Consider the following 18,674-nt stretch of genomic DNA (forward strand, 5'->3'; position numbering starts at 1 on the left):
AAATATATTTTCACCTTCAAACACTTTCATAAAAACGTTAAAGTGTATTCTTTAAAACAAGACCAAAATTAGGCTTCTAGACCAAAAAAAATGCCAGAGCTAATTTAAAGGTGTACATCACCTTTTCACCCCCCCCCCACTCAAAAAGGCCTGCGCCAGTTACAGGGTTAAAGAAGTTTGGCATGATTATTCATACACGAGAGATTTATTGGGGAAATGTTTTGCAATATAATATAAGTTATTGGATAAAGAACAGGTGTTTACAATGATAGAATCAATATTCATGCCCCCTGGATATACAGTAGTTTCAGACTGATTAGGGTGCCAATTATGAAGTTCTGAGAAAGGGTGCAGGATCAAGAGCTGGGTGTTGGCCAAGACTATATGTCTCAAGAACTGGTATTGCTTTGGAAAAAATCCAAGGCACTGTTGATTCCTGCTCATAAACACCCAATCAGTCAGTGACATGAAGCATTGCTAAATTTATTGTTCTGTTTACATACAAACACACGCATGCACGCACACACGCATGCACGCACAGACACACACTGTACATACTTTTCTAATGAATGCTTATAGTTTATACAAATGTGGGTACATAACAGATGTTATACATACAGATCCAGACCTCATATAAATTAATCACGAGAAATAGTAGATCTATCACTTTAGATGCACATGCTTGTTGGAAACTTAGAAATAAGTTTTTAGGAAATAAAGGTGATAAAAATGTATGCTTTTACATTTTGCACCTTTATTTCTCTTTTCCTGTTTAGATTTCATGTAAACATTTGTTAGCTAGACAAATACACAGAATTCAGAATACTCTTTGTTCATACCACGTCTGTTTCTTGCTTCCCTGGAGCATGTCGAGCATGTAGTCACGCAATCTAGATTTGCTCTCAGATCAGATTTATGGTTGCTTATGTTTAATTTACACCTACAGAATAAGATAAGATATGTTTTTATGAGCACTTATGCCAGTTGTACCCAACAGCATGACTTCCCATATCATAACGCCTTATGTTATTTATGACATTTTTAATAGTTACATTCTTTGTCAGTGTACAACTGACTGACAGTGATAAAACATACATTGAGAAATCATTGGTTGTTTTGCAGTTCAGAATGACTAACTCTTATATCTAACTCTTATCTAATATTTTCGTTGCATGCAAGATGACATATCTACACTTTGCATTCATGCATTTGACAGACTCTTTTATCCAGATGTATTTTCAATAAAATCAAGGTATCATTGGTATTTCGAAGAACTTGCCTATAGCAGTCTTTCCGCTAGCCCTTTGTAGTCATCCATCTGCAATCCATTCAAGGTTAGACATGCATGTTTGGTGTTGCAGTAAAGCGTGGTTAATGCAACACAAACCTGTCACATTTGAAACACTTTATTAGTTGCAGAACACCGATACTTCCTTGAATCATAGCGCGAGACCCATGACAGAGAACTTATGACCCGACATTTGGCATATTGAAGATTTTTTAGATGTGAACCTTACTCTACCCAACCCTGTCTCAAAGCACAGAGTCAAGCCAAAATCAGGGTATAGAAAATCTAGGTCTGATGGTTCAGCTACCTATTTGGCCATTGGCATTACCTTTGATTCCAGTAATCCTATAACACAAAGACATTGGTAGAGTGGGTAAACCATCTTTGAGCCTGATTCACCCCCACCAATAGAGCTATGGCCCCCAAAACAACAGCAACCAATGTGATGCGATGCAAAGTGATTGGGCTCTGTAAAGTGCATTCAGCCGTACTGGGAATGTCTGCTTCTGAGGGAACAAAAACACAGGGAGAGAGAGGAGTCATATCTATTTAAAATGTCAGATGGATGAAACAAGTTTAGGTTTTGAGAAAAAGAGGTTTAAGAAATAAGCATTATGAAGCCAACAATTGGGTAGTATATACAGTACTGTGCTAAAGTCTTAGGCCACCACCACCACCAGACTTGTGTCCATCTATATTTATTTTTCAATCTATTTTATTTAAGATACAAACAGGAAATATGTCAAAAATATATATATAATTTCACCACTAAATGTCTTCTTTAGGCATAATCAGTGTTTAGTGTGACCTCTCTTGGCACAAAACAAATCTTGAGCGTTTCTGAGCAGAATGAAGTAAAATAAACAAATTTCTTTAAAATTAGAAATTAGGATTTTATTTTATTTAGGTTTAAGAGATCCTGCAGTTTTCTGCTATTGCTCAAGTGGAAGGGGAGTTTACCCTAAAAACTTGACACATCAGTTTTCATTTTTATACAGTTTTTAATACTATTTACACATTTCCTGTATTTGCTGGATGTATTCTATTGTATGTATAAGAGACTGAGAAAAATGTATACACTAAAAAATGATTCATTCAGTTTTTTAAGGTATGTGGTTGCAATCAATTTATTTAAGCTACATTTAAACAAAAGTTTAAAAATTGAGTAAATTGAATGAATCCTTTTTTTTCAGTGTATATGATCACTATAACATTGCAAACAACAAATCTAATTCTGGCATGGTGGCCTAACTGTGGGTTTACACCAGAAGCGAGTTCAACGATTTGCGCGAGTAGATTACATACAAAGTCAATGCAAAGACGTGATCAGACGCCTCCTCGCGTGGGGCGATGCGAATGACGCGATATGGGCGGTGCGTTTCTCGCGAAAACACGCGCTATTCGCCTCAAACGCGTCTTTACCCAACTCGAGAGAAAAATTCACATGACACAAAGTTAAATCCCACAAGTAATCTAGAGCGAGTAACGCGATGCCCCTCATTTGGTGTGTATGTAGCATAAGACGTTTTATATATAGACGGTTTGATCGGACGCACGTGATACACGTCTGGATCCGAACCTTACTTCCGGTTTCGTTTTTTTAATGGTCTGACTAGTTGCTAAACTGATCTCTTGAACAAATGCCTCGTCGAAAATAACAAATGTTTTGGTTTCCTATGTAGTCTATGTGTTGTTTTTTTGCTTGTTATATAAATAAACTACGTTTAAAGTACTTTGTTGTTATTTATTCTTAGCGGAGATTACCGGAAGTTACGTGCGGACCGCGACAGCCGCTTGTTTATGTTGTTACTGCTGAAACGGTCTATAGGAGCTCAGATGCAAAAGCCGCTAAACGACACCTCTGTCAAAAATAAGATAATGATTTTAACTGAACGCTCTTTCGCTTAAAATCTGCTTAATCCCAGCCTCAGGATATTCAGAAATACTGGTTTGTTGGCAGAATACATTAGGCGAACTTAGAGGGTTTTGCATCTGAGCTCTTCATATATCTTTACAATATCTTTACGATGTGTTATCTGTTTTAAGCAAATAACAACTGTGTTAAACAATCCCAATGTTCTCTATAAAGATAAGCATCAGCCATGATGAGCCATCCTAAAAAGAATGCTCCCCTTTAGTCAACTATTCCAAAAAAAACAGACGCCCATACTGGACTTGTTTAGACCAATAACATCCACTTCCAGACAGGTCAGAGGTCACAGGTTGCTGACATAATGGTTTGGGTTAAGAGCAGCGGCCAAAGAAAAGCAACACTGCCTTTCATGTGTGCTGAGCACGTGTAAGCGCTTTAGCCACCCTGAATCAGTGTCTCAAAGGTCCGGTCTGGACTTGCACAGTACTGACAGACTATGTACTGAATGTGCCGATTATCTGGACCCAAACTGTATAAAACATTACGGGGCGGTTTCCCGGACAGGGCTTATCCTATCCCCAGACAAAATGCATGTTTGAGCTACCTTAATTTCAAAACACTGTGTACTGACATATTTGAACATATATCAGTGCCATTGTTTTGTCTCAAGATGCACACCAGTATAGTTTTTTGTAAGGGTTGTTTGTAAAAACTTCTTAAATGTCCTAAAATAACTAAGGCCTAGTCCAGGATTAACCTAAACCCTGTCTTGGAACTGCACTTTCAGATGAACAAATGGTGACTTATATGAAGCGGTTTGGACGTTTTATAGAAAAAATATAGCACACTGATCTTGAAAGGTAACTACGCCTTTAATGTAACAGCTGCACATTTTCACTTTTTACAATGCGAGTCGAAAATAAAAAGGAAAAAACATAAGAAACACACACAGACATGCTGTTTATCTCTATTAAACATGCTGTTTGTTATCCGTCTCATCTGTGCGACCTTTCCCCTTTCTTAAAGAGATACACAACCAAAATCCAAACAAGCAGGAATCGTGTTTATGCCATGGATGATTTAACTAAACAACTTGGCTGGATGTAGACATGTTTAAGGGACAACATATATTTTTTTGCATCAGTGTGAAAAGCCAGGTGTTTATACACATCAAAAGGTATTAACCATAAAGTATAAATAGTCTTCTTTATGTTTAAACAGACCCAGTATTTGACCTTAAACTCAGGCAGGTAAGGGTAGCTAGATGTTTAGACAATGTCTAAATGTCAATGATTTAAACTTCCTGTTTATTTGCGTTTTGGATCCTTGACTATGCTATCCTTCACATGGCATGTCATTTGTAATAGCCACAAAATGAGCCAAGAAGTCATTTTCACAAAGCCCCCAACGTGACCTTTGACTGCAACTTTTGAGCTCTAACAGTGACGTCTTTGTTTGACAGGTTGTTATTAACCCAATTTTTTAGCATGGATACCTTTGAACCTCATTTTTGTTAAACTGGATCTAACACTGCCCCCTGCTGCTCATTAAATGTTAGTGTCAATGTCAGAATGGGAAAAAGCATGTGGTTTCAGTACATCTCAGTGGATTTTATGCTACCGCCTGCCCCCAAATTGGTAAAGTGTACATGAAACAAGATAATATGGGTATTTGAAATATCATATTATTATTATATAATTTTCAGATTATGGCTAGATTAAAAAAATGCATTAGCAAAAATGAAGGAAAAGTTACACGGAAAAAGAAATCGAAATAGACATCATAAAAAATGTCACTGGGGCAGTAACTTTTCAGGAAGCACATCTTTGCACATAAAGCATTCATATTAATACCTCAGATGTACATAAAGAGTACATCTTAGTACCTCATTGGTACATGTTGTAACCAAATGTAATGCATACTGTATTTTTAGCATGAATTGTATTAGGACCTTTTTAAAGGGTACTGCCCCAGCTACAGCTTGGAACCATTTTTCGAAGTATGCAATTAAAAAAGTAAATAAAAAAGGGCTAATTAATTACAAAATGTCTTGTAAAATAGAGTAGATGTTTTAAAATGCTTTCAGCCATTAAGACCCAGCTGGTTATAAGGGTTACTGTACACACATTAAAACACCATGATTCATACCACATTTGCAAGCCTCCCAGGCAAAGATTTGAAAAAAAGGATTGATGAGTCAGTGTATGCACTGCTGTCTGTCTGGCACTACTGGTGCTTTTGGTTTTACAGCTGGGTTGGAGCGAGTTGAATTTGGTTATCATGGCTGAATCACTTAGTCCACACCCTGCTCCTTTTTGATGTGTTTCCTAGTGGTGCTTCCATCAATGCTTCCAATGAACACATGGCGCGACAGATAAAATCATGCCTGAGCCTCGCTGCCTGCGAACAATGCTTCCTACCAAATCCTTAGAGCTAACAGGACTGCACTGGGGGAATCTGTTGGCTCATGGATTCTGTTCGGCATTCCGACAGGAAGTGAGGTGCAGGTTTGCTGTAGATTAGGAATCCTATTGTGTCTATTGTGATTTGTGCCACATATAAAGCAGTCTAGTGCACGTCACTTTTACGTTTTCATGTTTTTAGTATTGGTGTATATTTAAACCTTAAATTCTAATACTGTAAGTGAGGAAGCAAATGAGATTAGATCACGTTCTTAAAATTCCTTTTTTCAATGTGATGCATTCTTTCAATTGCATTTATATTTGGTAATCTATTGTGCAGTTACAGTATTGTATTACAGTAGCTGTAACTGTAGCTCCTTGCTAATTCATGATGGTGTTGCAATGCCAATCACTGCTTAAACCACTAAAACACAAAAAAGCATGCCTGGTAAATGTCAATTTGCTGAAGGCTAATGTGGCAAGAGTGATGCATTCCTTTACTATTCATCACTGTCAGAGAGGAATAGCTTGAAGGATAAATAAGTTACATTTTAAAGAAGTAACAGTAAATACATGCAAACCACCTTCTCACCATCAAATTTAATTTAAGAGTTTAAAGCACCTTGAGTCTGTCTGTATCAGATAACAGATGTCTAATCTGTCTTATACAAAGTTAATCAGGGAAAGTCATCCTTCCAAGTTTTCCTTCCCACGCATTTCTTATCTGCCTTGTTTTATGTAATGCCATAAATGATTTGATCAAGAAATACTGTACTTTTTAGTATTGTGACTGAGAGATCACTGCACCACCATTTACTCATTTAACCGGAAAAGAGATATGCAGCCTTATTATTTTTCTGGTTAGTGTTGCCACCATTTGGTCAGCAGCAAGAATGATCAGTGATTAAAGGGATGTTGAAACATGTTCATATATCTTGCATTTTGTTTTTTGTCATCTAGAGTAAATGAAATGTGCCTGCTACAGTATTTGACCCACATCCAATTTCTAGATCTCAAATCAAACACCTGTTTACATAACACGATTTTACAGATATCTTACAGTGTACATACTCCAGACGTTTTATATAGTTTTAGCAAAATGTAAAATTTTATTTACATTTATAGCTTATTTTACACTTATTTTCATTGACGACATATAAGCTTGTTAAAAATGTATGGGTAGAATAACTATCCATCTTATATATCCGTGTCCCCATTGTGCAATACTGAAATTTCAGTAACTTTGTATGAAGGTATTAAAATAAACCATTAACCTAATAAAGTCACTTTTGGGCATTATTTTTAACTGCCGCACTTATATATGTCTCAATCTAGGGGCAGCCAGGGCCACTTGGACCAGTAGGGAGCACCGGTCCTGAGGGATTCAGCGGTAACCTGGGGCCTCATGGGCCAAAAGGAGAAACGGGCCATGCGGGACGCAAAGGGCTCTCTGGACCAAAGGGGGACAAGGTCTGATTTATATTAGTACTAATAAATTAGAGGTTTAAATGAAGTTTGTTTATTTATGTATATTTTTAATGCACTGTCAACGCACATTAACGTTGTACAGTAAAATACATATTTTGCATATTTTTTATCCTGACAGGGCCCAATGGGTGTTCCTGGGTTTGCTGGTAATGACGGTGTTCCTGTAAGTACATTACCCTCGTTGCTTTACTATAGTCTCACCCTTCTCTGCTAGTACTTACATGTTTCTTTAAAATTCTTTGCAGGGACACCCTGGTCAACAGGGGTCCATTGGACCTCCAGGACTAGACGGGTGTAATGGCACACAAGGTGACCCGGGTGATAGGGCCCGTGACGGATTTCCTGGTTTACCTGGATCTCCTGTAAGTTTAAACAAAAAAGAGATTCATATGCATTCAATTATACAAATTATGTATTGGGAATTTGTATGGAGAAGCACTGATAGAATAACAATTGTTATCTATAAAATATTATTTTATTGTACTGCACGTTTGTATGTCTCCCTTATTAAACACATCTACTGTAATTCCAATCATAAGCTCATTAACAGAGATGTATATACATTTAAAGGGATAGTTCACCTTAAAATGAAAATTCTGTCATCATTTACTCATCCACATGTTGTTCTAAACCTGTATGTATTTATTTTATTTTTTTATGAACACAAAAGAAGATATTTTGAGAAATGATGTAAAACACACAGCAGATAGTGACCATTGACTTCCATAGTAGGAAAAAATTATTTCGGAAGAAAATATTTTGATAAATGATGGTAACCACACGGTTGATGCTACCCATTAAATTCTATTATATTTTTTATTCCTACTATGGAAGTCAATGGTCAATATCTGTTTTTACCATAATTTCTCAAAATATCTTCTGTTGTGTTCATCAGAAAAAAGAAAGGTTTAGAACAACATGAGGATGAGTAAATGATGACAGAATTTTCATTTTAACGTGAACTATCCTTTTAACTGAGTGTGTCAGATGAGACAAAATGTGCAATGCTTTGGGTCCCCAATATGAAGTTTGCAAACCAATGATGTAAATAACCCATAATATACAAAAATACAGCAGATCACTAATTTAGTATGTCTTGACAGTAATTGCTTGAGAAAATGTATGATTGTTCATACTTATTACAGTATGTATGTTGAAAATTTTTTATAAACTCTATTTTAGGGATTCCCTGGTCAAAAAGGACAAAAAGGAGAACCGATATATATAAATCTTTCACCAGTAAGTAACAATTGTTCTTTTTCAACCCTAAACATTTCACACATACAGGTTTATGCACACCCATGCAGTATACAAACCTTCATACAGTCCTAATACTGCAGTTCATACACTTTTTTCTCCCAGCACTGTTAATCATATATGTTGGTAGTTGGTAAATTTGGGTGTGGAGTGCAAACCTGTCAGGGAAAATCCCTTAATTATTTTCAAAACCACATGCATCTTTTAAAGTGCTTTATGTGAAATCCTCTGAGGTGGATCATGTGTGGGCCCATGTTCTTGTGATGCTATAAAACACTTTTTTTAGCTTTTAATCACAACAAAAAGACTGATATAGGCATTATTCATGCCGCTACTTTGATGAATGTGTCAAGATATTTTATAAAAACATTTTGATGGAAAGTTTAAAGCAAGACCAGTGAAGTGAAGTAGGTGTTTATTTACCTCATTCTTGCTTTGCGTATTTCTTTTTACGCCTGCATAAAATCTAAACATGTTATCGTGCATTTAGCAGGCTTAGTGTAGAATCATACCTTATATTCACAAACTATATGAGATTTATGGATAATATTTGTACGTGTGTATTGTTTATCAAGCAACAATAAAGAAATGAAGAGTAACATGCTAATTACTATAAATATAAACATGCCAACTAAATGTGCAATATTAAAGTATGAAACATCAAATATGCATTTGTGTACCAATTAAAACATGGACAAAAAAAATGAAAATCTGTCAGTTATCCAGTACTAATCAAGAAAAGAGAAAACTGGATTAGAGCAAGTGAGATCAAATGATCACAACGAGTCAATGCTCAGATTTGAATCTGCTGCTGAGATACAGGAGTGTATGAATCAAACAAGGTTATTTATACAGGTGAAGGTGATCTTTAATACTAATACCGGAAGCATAAAACATATGGTGTAGTGATGCCCAGTTTATATTGTTCTAGTGAGAGCGCCCTCTAGTACACAAAAAGTGTAACTACAGAGTCATTCATCACATTTACCTAGTTGGGTCTCATTCACTAAGCATGTGCATATGGGCGTTTTAGCGAACAAATCATGATTAAACAAGAACTTTCATACTACAATTTATTTTAAATGTATGCAAAAACGTGAGAAACAACCACACTTACGCAATAATCATGAACAAGGAAAAAATGTAACACAGATATATATTATAGGGTTCTTTTTTTTGTTCATGATTATTGCGTACGTGTTCTAAGTTGTTCTTACGTTTTTGCATACATTTAAAGTAAATTGTAGTATGAAAGTTTTTGTTGATTCATGATTTGTTAGTCAAAATGTCCGTATGCACATTTCACAAGCAAATTTCATCTTTTTACTTCACAGATCAAAAAGTGTTAATACATAAATAAAATAACTAATAATAATACATTTCTCTTGAGTTTTAAATTATGGACAAAGTTTGAACATCACAAGGCAGATATATCTAACATGTTTGTATATTATAAAGACTGCATGATACCTCAAAGAATACATTGAGTGCTGTTTCTTTCCCCAACATGCAGACAGAAATATCAATAAAATAACAATAAGCTGATTTTGAATTAGATTCTGTTTATAGCTGAATATAAAAACGATTATCTCTGGTTTAGCTGTTAGGTCAGCTGGTGCATTGGTTTTATATCATATGTTGCATAGTTAAATATTTTTAAAATATTTAAATAAAGAAAATAAAGATGTCATTATGTTATGATAAAAGTGGTGAAAACAACAAATGATTTAGTAGTATGACAAGTATGACATGCTTCAGATATCTACTACATGCTAATTTCATGTAAACATGCATAGATTTTATTAAATATATTTTAATGGAAAACTTTTAACTATCAATTTCCTGTACCTTTTTTAGTCCCCAATACTTGTGAAAGGCCTGCCAGGTCCAGTGGGATTTCCAGGTCTAGCAGGGCCCAGTGGTCCAGATGGATTTCCTGTATGTATTTAATCTCTCGAAATATCTGTCCGCTGTCGGTCCGTTTATCAGAACTGTAACCTCATCTTCCCTTTCTTCACAGGGTCTGCCTGGTCCACCTGGTCTTCCAGGACCACCTGTAAGTTTTAATGGTTATCTTGTTAAACTGTATTAAAATTAAACCTTTAATGCCATCCACCTGTCAGACAGGGACAGTATGCAAACACATACCTCTAAGGCACTTATTTCGGATGAAAATAGTGCAGTGGTTTCACATCAGCCTGTAAAGTGCATTTAATTGTAGCTGTTTGAGTATGTATCAGCACACATATTGGTCCAAAGTATCACATTGGGAAAAGATTGATTTCAGAAGGAAACTAACCAATGAATCAGTGATGTAAAAATCCATGCTGAAGGTGTCTGCTTGTACTACAGGGAAGCCCAGGTCAAGGTTACAAAGGGGAGCCGGGAGAAAAGGTATGAATTTGATCCACTTTGCAACACCTAAGCATTTGTTAGTTGTCACAGTTAAAAAGTCACTTTCATTTTGTCCAATACTCTTAAAAATGTATTCCCTGGACACAATATTACTTTTAAGTTTAGACTACTCTAGCTGCGCCATGTGTGTGTATGTTTATGTTCATTTGATTAAAAGTTTTTATTAGTGTGTTTCTTTATCTTTTCTATGTACTGAAGGTGTTTTGCATGTGTTTGTGGTGGTTGAAGCGATTGTGATTGGTCTAACACAGACAACAAACCCTTCTTAAACAAACCCTTGTTTTTGTCAATACCCTACTAGAACTTTGTTTAAACATCTCTGACTGACAATCAATATGTAATTAGATAATTAGATAGCATGCTCTTGAGTCTTTGTAGTGTCACACATCACATTAAATAGTATTTAGTATTTGCTAAGAGTCTAAATAACAATCTTTCTACAAAGATTTCATCTCTTTTTCCTGTCCTTAGACTACACTGTTTTATTTACTTTATCAGTTTTCCTAGTCACACTATAGATTTTCTTCTCTTCTTTCCTCCTTTCCAAACAGTCCTGTCCTTGCAGCATGCCTGAGTTTTTCCAATTTTGTTATAATAACAACCACAATATAATTTTCACGTCTCGACACACACTATACTGTTCATCACAACAAAGGCTTTTTCTGTAACACAAATGACTGTATTCCTTTGGTACTTTCAGTGTGAGAAACACTTAAATCTTACTAATAAGCAGGTCCACATAGCATCTGCATTTCCCTTTGAATTAAAATTGTGAAATAAATTTCAATGTGTTAAACAGAGGTGATACTATTTCACTTTATATAATCAAACCAACCAAAAATTCAATAAATGGGAGTGCAGATTCTTTGTGGCCCTGGCAATAAGCATGGTAACTACAAAACATGAAACATTTTCCCTCAGCCTATGAATGACAGTTTATAGTACCTACAATAGAGTAAAAATTATTATCATATTTCATGTAGGGTCTCTGAACTGCCATTCATTTTGCTGTTTGTGAGTGATCTGTGATGGGTCTGGAATCACCTGCTCCAATCTTCTGTGTGCCTTTGTTTCCTTTGTATGGGATGCTCAACCCATTGAACTCTTATTGAGAAAACACCAGCTATAGTAGTTTTACAACCAAGAACTGACCAATGAAATGATGTACAAAATAAATCATTTTAAGAAATTATACACATGCATTTGTAGCAGTCAAAATGGAAATGAGCCCTGTAGTCCTGCTGCTTTGACTTTTGTGCCATTCTGTTTCACTCTTTATTCAAAATTCATCTGGCTTTTTTCTGTTCACTGCAAAAAATATCTTGACATCCTTAATGAGCAAAACTGCATTAAATGTAAAGACATCAGAGAGGATATTTTCAAATGATATCTGGAATAAAGTATTTTGCTTTTAGGCGCATAACTCTACAAAAGTCAATATTGTATTTGTTTGAAACAAAGGAAACACTTGAGGTAAAGCAAATAAGCATAATTGTATGTATTTTCTCTATAAATAAGTCTTATTTTCTCAAAAACAAATCTTGTTGTTAAATCTTACTACTGTATCTTGCTTTAAGGATGTTTAGATATCTGTTATAAAAATGATTTTTGCAGTATTCATTTGTTTCACTCATTCACTGTACTTTTTCCACTCTTATGTTTGAATTTTCTATTTCCTTAATATTTTATTTATTACATTTATTTTATTTAAGTATTCCTGCACTTTCTCTTTCTATGTGGGCCATTTACGTTTTCTTTACCTGACCTTCTCTCTCTCTCTCTCGCTAATAAAATCCCGGGCTCTAATGTGTCAAATGTCTGTGTTGCGGATCTCAGGGGGATGTTGGTCCACCAGGACTCAGGGGCAGTCCGGCCGTTCAGTTTAGCGCACCACCAATAAGCAGTATCAACAAAGGACAAAAGGTAACACACTGGGGAGCGGTGATGCCAACCCAGGGAGGGGCACTGACGGGGTGAGAAGGGTTTGATGATGGGACAGGGAGGGAGCGTGAGAGCACTGAACAACATCATACACATCATGATATTTTATATTTCCTCCTCAATTATAACTAAGTTTTCTCTAAATAATATACAGAGGTATAGAGAAAGTGGGTGGGTATATGAATGATTGTTTGGGAAGAGATAGATGCTCATCCACTGTGTTAAGTATGTGGTTCATTACCAAAGCTCCTTCATTCCACCTGTGCCCATTCATCTCCTTCTCACCCTGATCTCCCCACTGCAGTGGTCACAGTCATCTTAACGTCCTTTCTACAAAATCCAAAAAACTCTCACCACACCCCACCTCTTCAACATGCTCCGCCGCTATCGTCTTCAAACAGCCTCCCCATCGCACCTCATCGTGTCCCATATAAAAAAATCTCTCTTCCTTGGTTACCGTATCCAGGGAGATGTGGGCCAGCTCGGTGACCCAGGCCGCTCATCGGTCAATGGAGTGGTGGAGTTTGTTGGCTTTCCCAAAGGAGACAAAGGAGTTAAGGTTTGTGATGAAAAGGCAGCTGTGAAGATCTGGACCTACAGTAGGTTACCACTGATCCAGTCAACACTGTCCTCCCTTCTACGGATGTTTTGTTGCTTTACTAGATAACTCCTGCTATCCAGGAGGGTGATGTGTACTTCATCTTTGTTTTACTTCACCCCTTGGTGAATGTTGTGGGTGATGTCCTTGAATATCTTCATAATTATTGAGTGATATTAATACATGATAAATTAGTCTAATAGTTACAGAGGTTCATAACAAAAGGGGAGGAGTAAATTGTGTAAATTCTGTACACATTTACAGTGAGACCCAAATAACATACAGTATCAGTGTCATTACATTAGATAAAAATATGAAACCAAAGGCATTCAAAGATCTCTCAAGCAATCTGTTCATGTAAAACATTAAACGTGATAAAAATAACTGTAAGGGTGTTGCTTATTACAACAGAAATAATGATAAAAAACAGCAATGTTTAAAAAATGTTTAACATATTGTATCAACTTGGCCCCTTGATATATAATTTGCAGTGATATATAATTTTACTAAAGATTTGACATCGGAATTAAAAAATTTTATTGGTTTTAAATTATTAAAAAATAAAAAAGGGCATGTTTATGGGTTAAACTTAACCTAAAGTATGATTGGCCTGCTACTGTATATAAATTACTGTTTGAAAATATATGAAATTTAAGGTTAGTTTTAAAGAAAAGGTCTAGATTTATTTGTTTATAGATGACACTTGGTTTGAATTTTTCTTGGTAATTCAAGGAAATTCTTATATATGTCTGTATACTTAAGACTCGTGTTTGCTTCGATAATCTAGGGGTTAAAATGTTCCTATGAAATGAAATGAATCATATATTGTATGGTGCAATAAATTGCTACATAATATCACAAATATTGTATGTCTTTATCTTGGACATTTTTGTTTTAAGGTGAAATTTTTAAATTCAGTATTTTCATTTAAAGGTGCAGTGTGTAAATTTTAGCGGCATCTAGTGGTGAGGTTGCGAATTGCAACCAACGGCGTAGTCCACTGCTCATCCCTTGCTTTTGAAACACAAAGAGAAGCTACGGTAGCTGTCACCGGACAAACGTCATTGTCGGAGACAACTTGGTAAAAAAAATGTCCGTTAAGGGCTTCTGTAGAAAAATGCCGGCACAAAATGGCGACTTCCATGTAAGGGGACCCTTTTTGTATGTAGATAAAAAGGTCTTGTTCTAAGGTAATAAACACATAACGGTTCATTATGAAATGTCTTTATACACCCCTAATAATATAGTTTTGTATATTATTTTGCATTTCTGTCAAGAGATCCTTCTAAAAATTACACACTGCACCTTTAATAGATTTGTTGCAATTATATCAATGAACTCTTAGAATCTAAAAAAAATTGTTTTATATAATGTGTAATGTTAAAGGGATAGTTCACCCAAAAATGAAAATTCTGTTATCATTTTCTCACCCTTATGTTGTCTGAACCTGTATGAGTTTCTTAAGCCCGGTGCACACTGTGAGATTTCAGCCACGATTTAGCAGTCTGGAACAAATTTTGAAACACTAAAGATTCCTGGAATCCTAGGCTAAAATCTGCTGTCTTTGATCACTAGTTTGACATGTTCACAGACAGCCGTTGCGATCAAAATTATCCTCCGACAAAATTCTGGCAGTGTCAGAAATTTAGAGACACAATCTTGCTGTGTGACATCTCCCTACGACAACCGGCAGATCAAGAACCAATAGAAGCATAGAACCCGATGACACAATTAGTGTGACAACAACAAACCAACACAGACAAATGTCGAAAAGAGCCAGGTGGACATACGCGCTGGAAATACAAATGCCAGGTCTCCTTCATTTTTTCTTTTTTTATGGTCGAGACAAGTTATGATTAAAATGAACGCTAGATGTTGTTACGGTTTGCAAGCCTTGCTTCAGCGTGTGTTCGCCAGCTATTGCCGATAGATGACGTAAAACTACGGACGCGTTTGTTTGCGTCCGAAGTCTTTAAAATTGTACAGTCTGACATTGATGGAAACTGAGATCATACAGTGTGACATAGACTTAACTAAGATCTTGATCGCACAGTGTGGCAAGCAACAATCCTAAAGGACTATTTAAATTCACACAGTGTATACAGCTTTAGAAAATATTTTGATAAATGATGGTAAGCACAGAGCTGATTCTAACCATTGACTTCCATAGTAGGAAAACAAATATTATGGAAGTATTGTGATAAATGATAAAGAAGATATTTTTTTGATAAATGATGGTAACACGTACCCATTGAATTCAAAAACCATCATTTATCAAAATATCTTCTTTTGTGTTCATCATAAAAAAGAAATTCATACAGGTTTGGAACGGCATGAGGATGAAAAATGATGACAGAGTTGTCATTTTTGGGTGAACTATCCCTTTAAATACAAGTTACTCACCCTTGTGTTGTTTTTAAACTGATTTTTAAAGGGACATTACACTTTTTTGAAAATATTCTAATTGTCCATCTCCCCCAGAGTTAAACATTTGGTTCTTACCGTTTTGGAATCCATTCAGCTGATCTCTGAGTCTAGCGCTAGCACTTTTAGCATAGCTTAGCACAATCCATAGAATCTGATTAGACCATTAGCATTGCGCTAAAAATAACCAAAGAGTTGCAATATTTTTCCTATTTAAAACTTGACTCTTTTGTAGTTACATCATGTACTAAGATCAACGGAAATTAAAAGTTGTGATTTTCTAGGCAGATATGGTTAAAACTATACTCTCATTCTGGCATAATACTCAAGGACTTTGCCGATGTAACATGACTGCAGCGGGCGTAGTGATATTACGCACTGCCAGAAAATAGTCCCCTGCCATTGAAAGTAACCAAGGGGACTGTTGTCGGGCAGTGCGTGGTATCGCTACACCTGCTGCAGCCACTAACGAAATATGGGTTTAAAACAACATAAGAGTGAGTAAATGATGGTAAACTATGCCTTTAAGCTCAATTGACAGAACATGTGGCAATACTACTGAACATAATGTAAAAACAAACAAAGAAAAGTATGTTGCAGTCTAACCATGGTAGTCTAGCCAGAAACATCCCACATACACATCTATTTCCATTATAGGGTATGTGGGAGTCTGGCACTGCAATGTTTTGTTCGTTTTTACAAAATGTAGAACACGCCGAAACCTTGTTCTGTTTTAATCGCTAACATGCCACAGATGTTATCGATGGATCATCACTTGCATTTATCAAGAACATTCCTTCAATTATGTATAAATAAACCCAGTTGGATACAATAGCTGGAACATCTACCTGTACTTTATCAGCAACCCAGACAGTACATGATAGAAATCTAGTACATGATAGACTCATGGATTTTCATTCTTTTATATTTTGTACTTTCTTCCTCAGGGTGATAAAGGTTATCAAGGAGAAACAGGCTTTCCAGGGAGTCCAGGAATACCAGTAAGTGATTAAAGACAATTTTCTTCTATTCGTAATATTTGCTATGTTTTATAATCTGAACCTGGTACACTTTTCTTCACACTCTGTGCACACGTAGAGCCCGTTCACTTTTAGAGGAGAGACTGGTGAAAAGGGAATTCTGGGATTGCCAGGATTGAGGGTAATTCCTGTTTACAGCATATTTATGTACCACTCTGGTTAAAGTACAATATGTCAAACAATTATTTGTACTTTTATACTTACATTTGTGTCTTTGTTTTTTAGGTGATGAAATGTTTAATGTAATTTTTTTTATTGCAGGGTCCTCCTGGTCTAAATGGATCTCCTGGGCCTGAAGGCCGAAAAGTAAGATATCCTTTACACCAAGATATTATATTATTTCTGGATATCATTCACATCATATCTCCTCTGTAGGGTTTCAGTGGCGATCAAGGTCTTCCAGGCCAACCAGGCTGGTCGGGAGTAAAAGTAAGGAAACAGGAATAACACAGACATCTTTGAAAAATACATGGGTGATTCTCACGAAAACTTGGTTTTAAAAATGTCAAGCATGAAAATGTAAAAATTGCTTAAATTTACTTTTTTCCCACCATACATTGAAAAACAAAGTCTGGAGTAAATGGGAACATTAATTTAAAAACTTTTACTTATCATTTAACACTTTTTGTAACATAATTTAAAAAATTGGTCCTAAAAGATCTCATTACTGCAACAGTCAGAAAACATCAACACTGACATATTTTCAAAATGACATGACAAACCTGAAAGAACATAATTTGGAGATTCTGCACATGCATTTAAAATCAAAGTATTATGCTTCTATTAATTAAATTAACATTTAATAAGCATCTGTTGCGGTAATGATAATCAAAATGTCGTGTAAGCATTCTGACAAGACAATATTTCAAATTAACTGTAAAAAAATGATCTTACCTGGTAGCCATCTTGAAGTAACTGGTCCATGTGCTTGGTCACTCAAAATCAAACTTTATTAAAATTCTGTATATGTGCTTAAACTGTTCTCAAAAAGTGTTGCGGAGGATGAGAACATCGGGCATGGACACATAATTTTCCTAATTTTTCTTCATTATTATTATACATGAATATTCATTTAATATTTTTTCTGTCATCTAAAGTCTAGCAAAAAAAAAAATTTTCTTAATATTTTTGTGTTAATTTGATTAAATTACAACATAACGCATGTTCAAACACAGCCGGATACATTGCGGTAATGAGAATTTCAGCAGAAAATGAGATAAAATTTACAATTATAAATTCTTATGTTGAAATCACACATTGTGCAAGGTAGAACAGAGTATTGTGTTAATTCTGATGCGTTTTAATGTTACTATATTACACATTTTAAAGCTAAAATCATTAATGCCGTGGTGTTTCAATGGTTTTGTGAGAATCACCCACATATATGTTGTGCAGCATGAATAAATCAAATTGTGTATGTATTAGGGTGAAAGAGGAGACCCAGGTCCACCTGGACCATCTTTTGGACAAACAAGTGCAATTCCAGGTATCAAAAATCACACTTTTCTCTCCTCTCTCTCTCTCTCTCTCTCTCTCTCTCTCTCTCTCTCTCTCTCTCTCATTCTCACTCTCTCTCTCTGCTTCGGCACATATAATATGTTCATCAAATATTTTTTTGTCAAATCTGCTTAATCCCGGCCTCGGGCATTCAGAAATATCGATTTGATGGCAGAATCAATTAAGACCCTAACCATAAGTGTGTGCATGAAGTCTCTCATACACACAAGTACGTTTGAAAGTATGTTCATACACAGTCATAAGTGATTATTCCATTTACTGCTACACAGGTCCTCAGGGTGATCCTGGGTTTCCTGGTTATCCTGGGCTAAATGGAGATCAAGGTTTCCCAGGGCTTCCAGGTTTGCCTGGTCTTCCCGGAGTGCCTGCCTTTCTCGCAGGTGCTACTGACATACCTCATTTTTATGCTTGTAGTTTAATGCCTATGCTT

General features: G+C 35.8%; 1 protein-coding gene across 1 annotated transcript in view; it reads left to right on the plus strand.

Moving 5' to 3' along the window:
* col4a6 (collagen, type IV, alpha 6) overlaps positions 1-18,674 on the plus strand; it is a 79,727-nt gene that overhangs the window by 40,907 nt on the left and 20,146 nt on the right. Inside the window, exons 5-19 of the mRNA XM_073858838.1 lie at positions 6,899-7,033; positions 7,170-7,214; positions 7,297-7,413; positions 8,234-8,290; positions 10,166-10,246; positions 10,329-10,364; positions 10,661-10,702; positions 12,560-12,646; positions 13,131-13,223; positions 16,634-16,687; positions 16,785-16,847; positions 16,988-17,032; positions 17,102-17,155; positions 18,152-18,212; positions 18,514-18,624. Of these exons, the coding sequence (XP_073714939.1) occupies positions 6,899-7,033; positions 7,170-7,214; positions 7,297-7,413; positions 8,234-8,290; positions 10,166-10,246; positions 10,329-10,364; positions 10,661-10,702; positions 12,560-12,646; positions 13,131-13,223; positions 16,634-16,687; positions 16,785-16,847; positions 16,988-17,032; positions 17,102-17,155; positions 18,152-18,212; positions 18,514-18,624 (1,081 nt within the window). The remainder of the gene's footprint in view (positions 1-6,898; positions 7,034-7,169; positions 7,215-7,296; positions 7,414-8,233; positions 8,291-10,165; positions 10,247-10,328; positions 10,365-10,660; positions 10,703-12,559; positions 12,647-13,130; positions 13,224-16,633; positions 16,688-16,784; positions 16,848-16,987; positions 17,033-17,101; positions 17,156-18,151; positions 18,213-18,513; positions 18,625-18,674) is intronic.

The sequence above is a fragment of the Misgurnus anguillicaudatus genome, chromosome 21 (assembly GCF_027580225.2).
Source record: "Misgurnus anguillicaudatus chromosome 21, ASM2758022v2, whole genome shotgun sequence".
Taxonomy (NCBI): Eukaryota; Metazoa; Chordata; class Actinopteri; order Cypriniformes; family Cobitidae; genus Misgurnus; species Misgurnus anguillicaudatus.